The sequence below is a fragment of the Cynoglossus semilaevis genome, chromosome 1 (genome assembly GCF_000523025.1).
Source record: "Cynoglossus semilaevis isolate Cse_v1.0 chromosome 1, Cse_v1.0, whole genome shotgun sequence".
Lineage (NCBI taxonomy): Eukaryota > Metazoa > Chordata > Actinopteri > Pleuronectiformes > Cynoglossidae > Cynoglossus > Cynoglossus semilaevis.
The window spans coordinates 26,772,704-26,788,187 of record NC_024307.1 but is presented as its reverse complement, the minus strand read 5'-3'; the positions used below and the strand labels follow the sequence as shown (position 1 = coordinate 26,788,187).

General features: G+C 41.1%; 3 protein-coding genes across 3 annotated transcripts in view; 2 read left to right on the top strand and 1 right to left on the bottom strand.

Annotated features, from left to right (window-relative positions):
* Positions 1-229: 229 nt before the first annotated feature.
* msmp1 (microseminoprotein, prostate associated 1) lies at positions 230-3,133 on the top strand. Its single transcript, XM_008323780.3, has 3 exons — positions 230-527; positions 606-714; positions 1,686-3,133. Exons 1-3 carry the CDS (start codon positions 392-394, stop codon positions 1,867-1,869), a joined length of 429 nt encoding a protein of 142 aa, XP_008322002.2. The 5' UTR covers positions 230-391; the 3' UTR covers positions 1,870-3,133.
* Positions 3,134-3,574: 441 nt separating this feature from the next.
* Positions 3,575-7,777, bottom strand: rgp1 (GP1 homolog, RAB6A GEF complex partner 1). The gene is made up of 9 exons (XM_008323498.3): positions 6,798-7,777; positions 6,531-6,654; positions 5,989-6,122; positions 5,821-5,904; positions 5,365-5,514; positions 5,123-5,269; positions 4,618-4,745; positions 4,358-4,535; positions 3,575-4,001 (listed from the first exon to the last, which is right to left on the bottom strand). The coding sequence occupies exons 2-9, from the start codon at positions 6,644-6,646 to the stop codon at positions 3,778-3,780; spliced, it is 1,161 nt and encodes a 386-aa protein (XP_008321720.1). The 5' UTR covers positions 6,647-6,654; positions 6,798-7,777; the 3' UTR covers positions 3,575-3,777.
* A 347-nt stretch (positions 7,778-8,124) lies between these two features.
* Positions 8,125-15,484, top strand: part of gba2 (glucosidase, beta (bile acid) 2) — an 11,095-nt gene continuing 3,735 nt past the window's right edge. The window contains 11 exon segments of the mRNA XM_008323509.2: positions 8,125-8,432; positions 9,171-9,414; positions 11,613-11,704; positions 11,854-11,969; positions 12,211-12,429; positions 12,982-13,221; positions 13,580-13,682; positions 13,761-13,914; positions 14,558-14,683; positions 14,821-15,005; positions 15,285-15,423. Of these exon segments, the coding sequence (XP_008321731.1) occupies positions 9,221-9,414; positions 11,613-11,704; positions 11,854-11,969; positions 12,211-12,429; positions 12,982-13,221; positions 13,580-13,682; positions 13,761-13,914; positions 14,558-14,683; positions 14,821-15,005; positions 15,285-15,423 (1,568 nt within the window). The 5' untranslated portion in view covers positions 8,125-8,432; positions 9,171-9,220.

Here is a 15,484-nt window from a genome sequence, read left to right as displayed (position 1 = left end):
AATCATTTTATAATTCAATCCTCCTTCCACTTCCTCTTCTTGAGCGTCACCCCTCCACCCCCTCTGTCTCCCCCTCATGCTCCCCTCTCTTAGTCATGGCATGGATGTGTCATTCTTTCTATCTATTTGGAGCTTCATGCCTGCTGAAGCGCAGCCAGTTGATCTCCAAGGAAACTGTGCCAAGAAGACCCAGGATTCCTGCCTCCCCTCTCGCCCTCCTGCTGCCCTCCTGCTGCCCTCCGGGACAAATTCACCTCTTCATCCTCCCAGTGGATGGCACCACCGCTGACACAGCCTGGACTGTGGACCACACCTCCAGGCCACGGTGTGTGCACTCAGGACGTATAAATGAGGCAGCAGAGGGAAGCCGAGGTCCAGCACACTGCAGCAGATGAAGATGACAATGAAGATGAAGATGAAGGTGGAGGCTGCCAGGGTGAGCTTGGTGCTTGCAGCCGTGTGGTTTCTCTTGTGGAGCAGCAGCAGTGTGTCTGCTGCTTCCATGCAGTGTCACTTTGACTCCAGAGGTAAAAATGATTCACTGAAGACAAAGATGAAGCTCAGACTCTAGTTTTAGATTTGAACTTTCATGCTCTTTGTTCCAGGGCTGTGTGAGTTTGAGGGAAGACGCTTCTCTCTGGGAGAATCCTGGATGGACGACTCCTGTATGCAGTGCACCTGTCTGTATCCTGTGGGAGTCGGCTGCTGCGAGACGTGAGTTTAAAAAACAAAACAAAAACTTAATCTTACTGAGTTCTAAATAGATACTTTTCATCACAGTTGAACTGTTGTGGGAAAACCTCTAAGATACTTCTTGTAGTAGAAGTATTAATGTACTGAAGTATCACTTTTAAACTACATAGTCTTTCGCTGTGGCAACCCCTGAAAAAGGGACAAATCTGAAAGGAAAAGAAGAAGTCTTATCTCTGAATTGAATTTGATTTTTTTCAAATCTTAATCTTTCTCTTAAAAAAATTATTGACTGCAGTAAAAACTTTTTTTAAAACAACGAAATAATTCTCATTGCATTAGATATAAAAGAAATACTCTAAATTCTTTCTTTATCGCCAGAACTTATTCTCTTCTTTGACTTTGAGTTTTTTAAAAATTTAAAAATGGCTTGTTTCCATAAAAATTGCCTTGAATGTAATAAAATGTTTTTTGTCAGAATTTTGATTTTACCTCAGATATAAAGGCCAAATGCTCAATATTTTTTTCTCAGAAGTTTTAAAGTTTGAATAAAAAATTATTAGAAACAAGTAGAAAATATTGTATAGAAATATTATAAAAATATATATTTATCGTCAACGTTTTAATTATTTTTGAATTCCTTTAATACCGTTCTCAGAATTTTCATCTTAACAGGCTCATTGCGTCTGTAATGTTATAATTCTCCAAAAGTGAAAATCCTTTTATGCATCAATCCTTACTCACTTACTTACTTCAGCATTAGTATTTAAGTGTGACATTAAATTTAAAAAATAATACACTTGTTGTGATTCTGATTTTAACCTGCGAGAGGCATAAAATGTTTTAAAAAGTCTGACCTGTTTTATTTTAGTCGGCACCAGGACTTATTTCTCGTTTATTATGAAATAAAACCGTCCAGGTTTTTCTTTGACTCTGGACATTTTTTTAACCCCTACACAAACGTCTCCTAACCGTTTCTGTGTCTCATCCTCCAGGGTTCAGCGGCCGGTGGATTTCCCCGCCTGGTGTCAGGTGCGGGTGGAGCGGGTGTCCTGCACAGTGTCCCTGGTGCAGACGGCCGACCCCCGTCTGCCCTGCCTTCCGGGTGAGGAGCTGAAGGACCCGAGCCACGGCTCAGTTCATCTGCAGCTGCAGCTCCAGGATTACGAGCGGGATTAGCACTGACAACCTTCTACTCTGTCTGTTTGCCCTGTGAAACCAATACTCACTGCTGCAGTTCTTTACCAGTAACTTCCGTCTGCATTGTCTGCATGTTTACGTTTGAAAATGTTCCTGTTCAAGTGAATGAGGCTTACAGTCAGAAAGTTCTGAGACAGATGTTTTCTGATGTTAATGACTAGAACCAGTTCAGACTGGTCTCTGTGTCTCCAACAGCTTTGACCAGTTTCATCATTATATCTTTGTCAAGTGTTGAGCTGTGTGACCTTTGACCTGGTCAGAGTTTTATTGAACCCTCAAAATTGAAGCATTTTCAAATCAGAGCAAATCTCTTACAGGGTTTCCACAGTAGTGTTCCTTCAGTGTGAGGACAGTGTTCTTTAGGTTCTGTTCCTCTCTGGGTTTTTATCCAACCACCTTCACCATCTCTACAGTCAAAGACGTTCAGCTTCAGTCTCTCAGACCAGATGATCTCCTTCAGTCTGTCTCTTCTCCAGCTTCTTCTCAGCAGACTTCAGTCTGATCTTTAGGAGTTGAACCCCCAGTCCCAGTTCTTAGCTGGACTTGAGTGTTTTATTTTGATTTCTTTTACATTTCATTCTCCTAAAGGTAAGATGGATTTCAAGTCAAAACTTTGTTTTTGCTCTGATGTTTTCACCATGAACTCCTCACAGATTAAGGACAAACTTTAGTTCCAACTTCCATTCAACCAAGGGATGACTCACTGTCCACACAGATCACGTGAAGCTGAACAGTTGTCTATAATTCTATTGAACATGAGTCCCTTAGCTGAAGCTAGTCTATTAACAAATGCTATGTTTTAAAGGCTACATTCTAACATTTAAGATGATAACTAACCTGTAATTTTGTTCTCAGCTGAAGTAGAACTGCAACATTTTCTTAAAAAAACCCCCAGATGACTGCAACATTAACGTGTATACTCTCATCTTTACTGCGATCACTGCAGTCCCTGTACATGCAACCATGTACAACATTTATGTGACGTACATTATTATATTAACAATCTACTGACTCTGACCTGTTCTCTGTTGTCGCTCATTCAACCTAAAATAAACTCCTGACACAGAAATGCTGTTGTTATGAAGACATTACAACAAATGTCACCAAGCTTTAATTCACTCCTCACTTCTCTGACAGTATTTACATTTGAGGCCTAAAGAGGACAGTTACACGTAAAAAAAGTAAAAAATAAAATAAAAACAAACAACAGTTAACAATAAAAGAATAAGAAATATAAAAACAAGTGGAATAAAAGAATAAGAAATATAAAAACAAATGTAAGGAGGTCAGTGTGTGTTTCATCACACATCACTAATATTTTATTTCTAAACTGGTGGTTAAAGCCATTACCCTATGTCCTTGACTCTTGAATTTGAACTTTTTAACTGTTTCAGGTTTCAACTAATCTCACAAGATTAAAGTTGGGATTATTTCACCTCAGACCTGAGACTGACTTTTTGACTGACTCAATTTTCTGCAAGAGGTAAAATTATTTTTGACTTTCTACTCAGGAGGTTAAAGTTCATAAAAAAATTCTCTGCCTATAATTCTGACATTGAAGTCACTTTGGCCCAGTGGGATTAAAACAAGAATGGTCATTTTCTAAAATTCACTAAAATATCAAGGTGTAAAATCTAAAGTATTATTGGTTAATCTATTTTTCCTTATCTGCAATTAACTCTCAGATTATGCTCATGTTTTAGTATATTTAGAGATTAAAGCAGACTTGAATTACTGAACATTATTCTCAACAGATTGAGGTGAGAATTATTTTCATTCTGATGTCGACCTTGTGCGTTTAGAGTTTTATATTAGAACAAGATTTTTTTGTCCATATTTCTGTTAACTCCTCATTCAAAGGGAAAACTTTCCCATCATTCCCTGGGGTTAAATGTTGATGCTGTTTGTTCCTGTGAACTGGGACACGTAGGAGGCCAGGGCTGGGTTGGTGGGCAGGACTTTGATGGGCAGGTCCCAGCTGAAGGTGTCCACGTCCACCTGCTCCGCCCCGGTCCAGACTGTGACCTCTGATTGGTTAGGAAGGACAGTGGGGGGTTCCATTGGCTCTCTGGCAGTAACAAACTCAAAGTGCAGGCGCCAACGAAGAGAAACTGCGGAGACAACAGTTCTAAAGGTCAAAGTTCATATTAAATGTATTAAACTTAAGACTGGGTTCAACAGGTGAGAGTTCCTGTCTGTCATCACCTTTGTCTGATTTTCTTCTTCATTGTTCTCTGAACATATTTAAAGTAAAAAAATCTGGATTGCAGGCAGGACAGTCCTCACATGCTATCTTTTTTGGCTAATCCTTAGCGCTCTCTTTCTCTCTTTGGCCTAACCCCAGAATAAAACTAAATTTTTCTTGGCTAAAACCTTTTGTGTTTCAGACTTGTTTTAGAAATGTTCCCTTCAGACCAACCAATGCTAACTTAAAGGCTAAATGCAAAAATCTAAAATAACAACTGACCGATGTCAGTACTGAATCCTGGTGTGACGTTGAGTGGAACAGGGAGGGAGAAGTGGCTGGAGGCAGTGTGGAGGCAGGACTCCAGGTGGCGCCCATGTCCCGTCACGCTGACCGCCTGACCAGGTCGCCGCTGGTACTGTGTCTGGATCTCCTCCTCACTCTGGAGGCTCACTGAATACTGGACATCAATACAGACTTTAGAAAGCAAGAGCCACGAGTCAAACACTGGACGATGTCAGGATGACGGCGTGAAAACTCACCTGTAAACAGGGAATGTCTCCCTCTGAGAAGTTAAATGTTCCGATGACCTCCTCACCCAGTCTGTAAACCGTCTTAAAGATACAGAACTTTGCAACTTTCCCTCTGATGTTAGTGATGTTGAACATGTCTAAGGAAAAAGCAGGGAAAAGAAAGAAGAATCACAACCTAAAGACATTATAAAAGCTATACTATATACAGCGTATAGATAAAAATAAACAGTCTTATCCAATAAAAAACTCTTATTTAAAAAAACGTCATTCTGAAAAAGTTTAGAAAATATTTAGTGATAAAAAAAAGGTTATTTGCAATAACTATCCACTGTCCAATGAAAGTTGAAGAAAAAAATAACAAAATCTAAAAATATTTTATAATACATTATAAAAATAAACAAAAAAATAGCTAAAGACTAAATATTGTCATGACACAATAACAATAATGACTAAAGCATGTTGGTCACGAGTGGTTTTTGGCTGAATGTTTCAAAGCAGGTAAATAGGGACCCACGTGGGTAGCGTCTGGAGGTGGTGACCATCAACATGTCCAACGCTCTTTCCAGAGGCCGAGCATCCCTACGACTCGCTTCGTCCTCCTCCAGGAAAGGGTTTAATGGTGAAACCTCCTCGTCCTGAGGAAACAGCGGCTCTGGCATCCCTGCAGATCAGAGAGTGGAAAAGGTCGGATTGTCCTTTTGGATGACTAATGCTAAAAGTAATCATTGGAGCAAAACCAACTCAGAGCAATCTAACCCTGCAAGACCAGCACTCTGAAGGGAACTCTCAGTAGTTTGATTGGAGAATTGACTCTCTGGCAGCCAATGGTCAGTTTGTAGACGTATTTCACCGACTGACCGCGGAAACTGGGAGGACCATCTGCAGGAACCATTTCATTGTAAGAATCTGTACAAACAGAGACATTTATTCATTTAGTTTTTGATATTTAAACAATTCAGATTCAGCTTCATTAAAACTTTTAACTGATACATACACACTGAGTGGCCACATTATTAGGGACACCTTGTTTGACTTGGTCCAGACATCAGAATGTTGAACAGAATTACTCAGAGATTTTGGTAATAACAACAAATAGTAAAATGCAGCGAGTTGCCGCTGTGTGATTGGCTGATCAGATATGAGCATGAGTCCAGTGGGTGTTCCTAATGAAGTGGACCACAAGTTCATTTTCCACACACAAAGCAGACATACACGTTTTGCTCTCCCCTGGGTCCAGACATAGGTCACAGAACAGTATCTTTGGAGGGGTGTCCAGCACACACTGCCCTCGCTCTCCTTCAGGAGGTAAAAAAAGGAAATTAAAAACTATTTCATACTTTTTTCACAGACATATTTGGGCATTGTTAGATTTCTGCTGACCTCTGCTGGGAATAAGCACAGTGTCACTTTCTGCCTGGACGTCCTGTTTGATGCCCTGTACTGGCAGAGCCACCCTGCTCTCACTAGCATGAAACTGGCAGTGGATCTGAGCGCTGGCCCACGCCAGCATCTCACTGGAAGACAGACAGACGACAAGTGATGAAGAGGCATTTAGTGATCAGTATTGGGACAAACGGTTGGAGTGTTGTCTGCTCTTATACAAGTTGTAATTGAAGAAGGGTTAGTACATTTTATCGAAAGCGTTATTTAATTAGAAAAAAGCAAAAACAAGTTTTAATTGGATTGGTAACAAACTTGCAATACGAGATTCCTTCTTACTAAAATATAGTGTTGCCATGAAGACATGAAGTAGATGTTTGAATACTACTGTCTAGATCTGCCTCCTGTTTACGTCTTAGATCATCACTTAGAATCATCAGACAAAAGTAACCGATGATCACTTTTTACTTCATGCTACACGACAAACAATGTGCTACAAAGGTTTTCTTTTCTGGGCTGAGTGATAATCGATGTGCTCCTACCTGGTCGCAGACGTAGACAGATGGGACATCGGGTTGGTAAATGTGATCAGACACTCCATGAGCTCCCCGGCCAGAAACACTGGACCTCGGGCCATGGAAGCCACCACCTCGATCATCTGTCACGCTACACATCAGGTTCACGTTATCAGGATAACAGGAAATAACAAAAATCTCTAACAATGATTCGTGATCGCAGCAGTGTAAAACCTGTACGCTCTATGGAAATGTAACAAGTTAGCTCGTTTTCAGAGTCATGTAAACACTTACCGTAGTTTTATACTTTATCACCAGCGAAATAATTTGTTGTTTTATCCCAGAGTACACATAAAATTGAACGTTTAAGTCAAACAATCAATTTGTTTAGCCACTATTTCAAGAGTTGGACATACTTTATATCGTTAGCCGTACCATTCCAGCTACAGTAAACAATCCCACTAGATAAGCTAGGTTCTCTGAGGTTCGACAAATCACAAATCAAGGGAAAACATAGTGGGACAAATAAAAAATAAAGACTTCTAAAATAATTGTCAATTACAAACTTATCTCAATTGCAATCTATATTTACACTTTGGTCAATCGTAAAAATTGCACGAATAATACGAAACAAAAAACGCAGGAAAAGTATTTTGTCGGCCAGCTCACGGAGCACAGTCGGCATCTTCAGGTTAAAACGTTTGCATATGTTTATTTATATTCGGCAAAAATGTGCCCTTTTTGGATAACTAGCCCTTTTTTACTTTTTCTTTTTGCCGATATTTTTGACAAAAATCTTGAAGGCCTATTAGATAGAGCATTTTAAAGAATTAAAGATAGACACCCCTGCTTTTCCAACCCAAATGGTACAGGCTCAGAGTACGCCGTCTTCCTGGTTAACCTTTCATTTACATTTTCATCGGGTAGTTATTTGTTTAATGCTTTGTACAATTGTGTGTGTATTGTACTTTTTTTTTTGCATTGCATTGCATTTGATGTCACTTGTGTTGATGATGATTTTTTTTACATCCTATTTGATCAAATGTTTCTAATGTTTACTACTAAAAATGTGCCATGTTTGGGTCGCTTCGCTGTTTCATATCAAGCCCCAATATTACCACCACCAATGACAGCTAAACAAAGCTACTCAGTAGTCTCTCAGAACACATCAAACTAAGTGATCCAGGGTTACGTGGAGACTTGATGTTTATTAGTTCTACCTAAACAAACACTTTAGGAACCCTTTAGGAAAACGAAAACCTTTTGGCCAAAAAACAGCAAAATCTCCATTTCCCGTTTTGCCCATAAAGTAAAATTCAACCAACATCAAAGGCCAGTCAGCAGTTCCAAACACAAAGGGTTTAGGTTAAACTGTGTTATGTTCACCTGTGCCTTTTAACTGCAGCCAATATTGCTAATATTGCTAAGTAAAAGTAAAAGTAATGCGATCTCGACTTGTTCTAGAGAACTTAGCATATAACGCATAAAACATATACGTTGTCTTTTACACTTGCAATCCCCCTTTAGTCCAGAGGGTGGAGGCAATGTACTTGCACGCGATTTTCCAACAGTCATTACAATGAAAGCGAAGAAGACGATCGGGCAGCGACTGCAGGTTGGTATCTCTGTGGTGGTTTTTCCCTAGAGCAAGACTGCGAGGCGCGCCTAGCCGGAATAAAGCGACTCAGTTCTCATGAAAATCATCTTTATATTTTAGTTCGTTTTTATGTAATGTAGCATGACATGGTATGTGACAAAATTATTGGGTAAAACACGGCGTTTTGTTTTAAAAAACCTGAGTGACTTAGCTGTCGGAGACTTTCAAGAGGGACACAAATCGCCGGTAGGTGAAGAACGTAAATTATTTACATTGCGTCGATTGTGGCTTGAGCAGAGCAAGGGGAAGATGCTGAAGAACGACAGCACAAGGTATATGTATATACTGTATACATGTATATTTAATCATTTTCATCTGTTTTAATGTCAGACTGTAGGTCGCTGCGCTTCCCTGCAGTCATAACCGCAATTCACCTATACTCGCTTTGTGTTTTTGCTGTGACAGGAGAGTTTGTGAGGTTTTCACTTGACATTAGCACTAATGGATCTAAACACATTGGCGTTTCCAAATGTGTGAGCTGTGGCCCAGAAACGAGGGTTATTATCCTCTATGAATCTTTCAAAAAGTATCTTTAGAAATCCTTTAACTTTGTTATAAGTAATTGTAGCTCCGTGTTGTCAATACAAAGTACATAAAGATATCCAAATATAATATATAGTAGAGCTGTGCAGATGTATAGTAGATGGAGTGCTTGAATAAACTTGCGTCATTACATGAAGAGGAGAATCAATCACAGACCAGGGGGAGTGGAGCAGCTCATGTTCTGTGCTAGGAGGATGGACAGAAGGTTCACTTGTAAAACTAGTTTATCCGAAGAATGAAAATGGGAGGTGACTCTTTCCAAACCTTTGAAATGTGCTATGACATTTGTTTGTGTTTAAAGTAAAGAAACTGTTCACAAGTATTTAAAATCTGGTCAACTGGTTTGTCCCTGAAGAATATCTGTGTCTGAATGTGTGTTTGTGTTTGTGTGTGTGCATGTTCACACTTGGCACTGTTGACACAAGGTGTTGACTGATTTTAATCTTAAATACACCCAACCTGCTCAGGTCCCATTCACTATTTTGAGTTGTCCGTGGTGCTGGAACCTTGTCCAACAATGACGACAGAATGGGGTGAAAAATCCACGGCCGACCTCATGAGCAGGTACGTCTCCAAGGAAAAGGGATATGGAGTTCCTGAGGAGGGCTGGAGGATCTGTTTGGCCCATGAGTTTAAGGAGAAGAGAAGTCCTTATCAAGCAAAAGATGTCTCGCTGTCCTTCATCTGGGAGCACGTTGGCCTGGGGATCAGGTGAGAGCATCACTCGGTGTTGCACACAATGTTCTGACTGTATTTGGAGTTTTCTCCTGCTGAGCCTTTGGCCTCAACCCATGCTACACCTCCACACCACCGACAGCCTTTACTCTACATACACTTCAACCCTTTTACCTGGTTTCCAGGGTGGAGTACCAGAGGTGCCTTTAACCTCAAGGATCAAGTTTCATAGTTCACCCTCGAGACGTGGGGGGTGAGTAGGTGTTGTTTTGTTAAGGCTGTGACAACAGTCAAACATTATGGCTGTGTACACAAATCCCACCCGAACCCATTATAAGGTAGGGTCCACATTAAATTTCTACAATTCAGTAGAAACCAAAACGTTAAACAATATTTGCGGTACCAGGCAAAAAGATAAATATTTATTGTCAGTTTTGTCCAACATACTCAACATAAAGATGATGACCATGGGGTCACCAGGTGGAACATTTTGTGATGCAGTCATAAAACTGAACTATAAATGTAGTAAACTAGTGCCTGGTCCCTCATGGCAGCCGTGAAGTTTCAATACTGATGTTGTGACTATTGACTCCCTGAGTCTCTACACGTTGTTATTAAGTGATTTGATAAAAAAAAAAAAACTAAAAACAATCAATTAGTTAATTAATTCTATTTTGGCATTCCCACACCAGCTTCAGTTTCTGTATACCTGCTCTCTTCATCACCTCTCCCAGCGGTAATAGCAGGATGTTTTGAGGGTCCCTGGTCATCTACAGGACCACAGACAACACAACCCTCCCCACCCCATGTTTGATGGTTCAGCTGCGAGCAAATGTAGCTTTCATCTGATCCCATTTAAATGAAAGGAAAACCACCGCTGAAGTCTGGGCAGGCGCTGATCGTCATGTTTGTTTTCTCAACAACCTGCTGACTGCTCTGATAGTGATGTGTAATATTCTGCACAGTGGGTACTTTGGCTCATTGTCAACAACACTGTGTCGTGGTGTCAGCCTAAGCTGTGTGACAGTGAGTCAGGTGACACACTGTCCACTCACTGTCCACTTACAAACATTTGTGCCTGTGTATTCACCTCTGAGGCTGGTGTTTTTTTTTGTTTGTTTTTTTTGTTTGAACTTTGCTGCTGCTGCTGCAGAGACAGACTGTTGAGGTGTGGCATGGGTTTGTCACATGACCACGTCACATGACCACCTCTGGGCTTCAGAAAACCTATTCATTTGTAAACAAAAGCACCACTTTAAATATTTCTGCAGGATAAAACTACTGTCTCCAGTCAAATTAATCTCCATGGTAACGTGTTGACACAGACCACCAGTCATAATTCCTGTTTGTCTGTGAGGTTAGATCAACATGGTATCTCACTCTCTCTCTCTCTCTCTCTCTCTCTCTCTCCTGCTCTTTGTCTCTCACTCACTATCAGTTAATAGATAACAGCCAAGTTTCTGATTAGTAGTCTACTGCAATGCTGCTCTTACTTGCCTTCAACCACGTAGCAGTTGCCCAGAGCGTCATCAGCTGGAAAGGGCGATGCTTTAACCTGTTAACAAAACAGTTATGACAACTGACTTTGTATTAAATCTACACTAAAATTTAGAACCTTTATTTTGTTGTTTTAACAACACCTAAAGTGGAATTCTGGTTTTATTTATGAAAGTTAATTTTATTTATATTGTTTTATATTATTATTTATATGTTTGTTTGTCTAAATGTTTGATCAACAGCTTTGTGATTTAGGAGGTTTTCCCCGTGTTTTTAGACTCAGGAAACTGCAGGTGTGCTGAAGCAGATCAGTTTCCTAAAGCTGTTCTCAAAGAACAGGTTCTGAAAGAACAGATTACAAACTAATATCCATACCCATATTAAAAAGTGGCAACAAATGACCTCATGAATTTCAAAATTTCTGACTGGCTGATGGATTCAGACCAGAGGGCTGTTTGATTTGACTCTTTTTATTCTTTATGCTGATTCTGAATTTGTGTTGAACATTAAAACCTAAATAGAGTAGCTGGTCTACTGGTGGTTCCTGCTTCTAGCCTGAAAAATGTTGAATGTTGCGCATAGTGACCTTTGACCTCACTGGAGTACTAAAAATGTTAATTTTTTCCACATGTTAGTGTGACTTAGTATGGCATTGTTGTTTCTGGCTGTTCTATGTTTATTTCAGTGTCTCGCTGCCCTCTTGACCAGTCACATGACTAGTGTCTGTGTTCCTGCAGGTATCTGAAGTGGTGGTACAAGAAGACTCGTGTGGAGAAGAAGGCTCCCTTCATCGACATGTTTGCTCCTCTGCCTCTACGACAAATATATGGTGAGTGAAGGATGACGTCACATGATGATGATGATGATGATGATGAACCCCTTGAATCCATCGATGTTTTCCTTTTGTTTCTGGTGCTGACAGTTCTGGGAGTTTTTTGATTCTGTCTCAGTGTTCTGTCCTGATCTCCTGACCTGCAGGTGCTCCACTTGGAGGGATTGGAGGAGGAACCATCACCAGAGGTTGGAGAGGGGAGTTTTGTCGATGGCAGCTCAACCCTGGAATGTACCACTACAAAACGGTCGTAGCCAACCAGGTAAAGAAGACCTGGACTGGAGGGAGAGTCTAGTAGAAACTAATGGAGCTGATGAAGATGATCGAGAACCTGAGGAGAACATACTGATCTTCTAGGAAGTTACAAAAACATGAAACAGTGTTTACAGTCATACCAGCATGGAAAAACCTTGAAACTTGACCTTTAAAGAACTTGAAGAGTTGTTAGACTTAACCTGAAGCTGTTCTTCATTCATATTGTTTTTTTTATGCTCTGTGTTCAGTTCACAGTGTGTTTGCGTCGTGGAGGACAAACGGTTTACCAGCAGGTTCTGTCTGTGGAGCGTCCGCCAACGTTACAGGGCTGGAACTGGGGCTACTGCGGGGAGTACGCCTTCTACCACGCCCTTTACCCACGAGCCTGGACGGTCTACCACCTCCCTGGACAGAACCTCACCCTCACTTGCAGACAGGTCTCCCCCGTCATCCCACATGAGTACCAGGTAAAACTGCAGCATCTCCCTGTTCTGTTGTTGTACAATATAAATGACTTCATTCCAAAGTGATTCTTTCACTCAGTGTGATAAATTAACATTTATTGCAGAAGTGTGACGAAATGATTCTGGGTCTTAACTTAAGTGTTGCTCAATGTGAGAAAATTTCCTACCTTAAAAATGTGATAACTAATACTCCTATTTCAATACAATGTACTAAAAAAAGAAGAACAAATAGTGGAGTTATTAATTTTTTTATCTGACATGAATGTTTTCTTTTTAAAAAGAATTACAAAATCTAATGTCACGTTAAATTTTTACAAATTTTTGTAGAAAGAATTTTTTTATTCAAAGAATCTAAAAAACATTTTATACTGTTGATGATGATTATTATTATTAAAAAATATTAACTATTTGAGCCACATTCATTTTCTGTGAGAATATTGGACCTGGAGCCAGTTCTTTCATATGGAGTGAGCGCCACCTTGTGTCCCAAAATGTCATTGGTTATTATTATGATTATTGAATTATCCATTGATAATTCTGTTGTCACATTCCCAGGACTCCAGTCTCCCCGTGGCTGTGTTTGTGTGGGACATCCAGAACCATAATGACCACGACCTGGAAGTTTCCATCATGTTCACTATGGTCAACGGCTCGGGACACAAGTCGGACAAGAAAGGAGGACACTGGAACGAACCATTCCACCTGGAGAAGGAGGGGGAGTCCGTGTCGGGGGTTTTGTTGCACCACTGTACCCCAGTGAACCCGTTCACCATGAGCATCGCAGCCAGAGAACAGGTTTGAGTTGAAATCCCAATAAACTTCAGCAGCTTTTCACCAGGCCTTCTGGTGGATTTCAGGATTCTGCAGCAGCTATATAATGGTTTTACACGGTGGTTATCAAAGGGGAGGGGAGTGTGGGGGGGAGTGGAGGTATATCAGGGTGTTAGCAAGGCAAATTAATTTACATTTCAAAATATTTTATTTTCAGTGAGAAAATTGCATTGATTTGTAATTTTGAAAGTAACCGTTTTGTGTGAATGATAGTGTCTTAAAAAAGTTTGATGATATGGATGGACATAAGGGGGCGCTGCAGAAGCATTTAGAGAACCACTGGTTGTATTGAAGTAGAGTTCTCATTAGCACATCCCCACAGCCTGACAGACATATCAGTCACCAGACAGCCTTCAGTCCAAGTGGAACCTGCAGCAGTCTGTGGACCGACCTCATTGCTGATGGACGCCTGGACTCTCCCACAGGTAAGTGAAGAAACGAAAATGGGAGAAACATATTAACTACAAATGTCAGGATTCAAACTTCTCCTCCATCCACCCCAGGTGCCAGCCCTCCCACGTCTAAAGGAGAGAAAGTAGCAGCAGCCTTGGCTGTGGGCTGCTCAGTGGCGGCCCAGAGTCGTAACACTCTGGAGTTCTGTCTGAGCTGGGACATGCCCAGAATCACCTTTGGCTCCAGAGAGAGGGAACACTTTAGGTAAATGGTCACGAAATGTGTTTGGTTTTTGTCTTTTAACTTAAGAAAAGAACAGAAAAAGCCAAATGTATGAGTTACATCAGACCGGTCCGTCGGTGATTAGGTACCGGGCCGCAGTGAAAGAATTAAGAATTTACATCTTCTAAAGATCCAAAAATAGTTACATCGAGGGCAACTGGACGGAGGAGGTTTCTTTAAGACGTTTCCCCTCTCATCCAAGAGTCTTCTTCAGTCCTGACTGAAACGTCTTCAAGAAACCTACTCCCTCCAGTTGCCCTCGATGTAGAAATAATCTGGGCTCTAAGAGTCCAATACTAACAGGAGAAGTTCTGAATTATTTAGAAAATGTACTGATCCTAAATGATCGTCCAACAATCACCGTGGTACTGGACAATATTAGATAACTGATCTTTGGTAGAAAAAAGGTGAGGGACCACTGACTTACTTGGTAAAAAGTTAGGCTCAAAGAAAGAATAAAGTTTGTTCAAAAATACCCTAAATCCAAGCTAAATGTGCCAAATGTTAGCCAAGCTATTTAATTTAGCTTTTAAAAGTCTTAAATACATCAGAGTGTGAAAGTCACGCCTTCTCTTGTCAGATGTCAGAGTATTTGACAGGTTTTTTATATTGTCTTTGTCTCCAGGTGGTACACCCGTTACTTTGGAACCAAGGGGGACGCCTGTCCCTCTCTGAGTCACCACGCTTTGACACACTACAGCCAGTGGGAGAGGAGCATCGAGGAGTGGCAGAGGCCAGTTCTGCAGGACAGGTAGATAAAATGACTTGGACGACTGGCTACAGAAGTTAGAGCCACTTGCATCAAACACGATCTTCAGTCAATTCTCACTCTTAAGTGTCACTGACCTTTGTTCTACTGAACTTGTGCTTGTTCTCCACTTGTTCCAGTTCTCTTCCTTCCTGGTATAAATCAGCTCTGTTTAACGAGCTGTACTTTGTGGTGGACGGAGGCTCAGTGTGGACAGAGCTGCCAGAGGACGCTGACATCAGTGGTGGTCTACGCAGCAAGGATGGGGGGCTCCCAGCACAGCCTGATGTCATCAAGGAGTACGGTCGATTTGCCTACCTTGAAGGTGAATGACAAGGTCACAAGTGTTTTAGTCAGAGGAACAGTTCAGGTTTGTCTGCTTACTTCATGTTGTGAACCGTGTGTGAAACGTTACTTTAGTATGTGTTAAGTCAACCGGGTTTTAAAGAGGAAACAAACTCTGGACCAAACAGCTCTGATGGGAAAGTCGTCTTAGTTGACTCAGCGACCTCCTTCTCCTCAGAGCTGATCCTCACCCTCCCTTCTTGTCTAACGTAGTAACGCCTGTGTTGTCTGGACTAACAGAGCTGCAACCTTTCTCCAGGTCAGGAGTACAGAATGTACAACACCTACGACGTCCACTTCTATGCCTCGTATGCACTCATAATGCTGTGGCCCAAACTCGCTCTGAGTGTGCAGTACGAGATTGGTGAGTACACAGGTGGTAACAGTAAGAAGTAGGAGTCATGTACCAGACTTCACTGCCTTCTTCTTCTTCTCCTCCTATCAGCTGGCAGCGTGGCT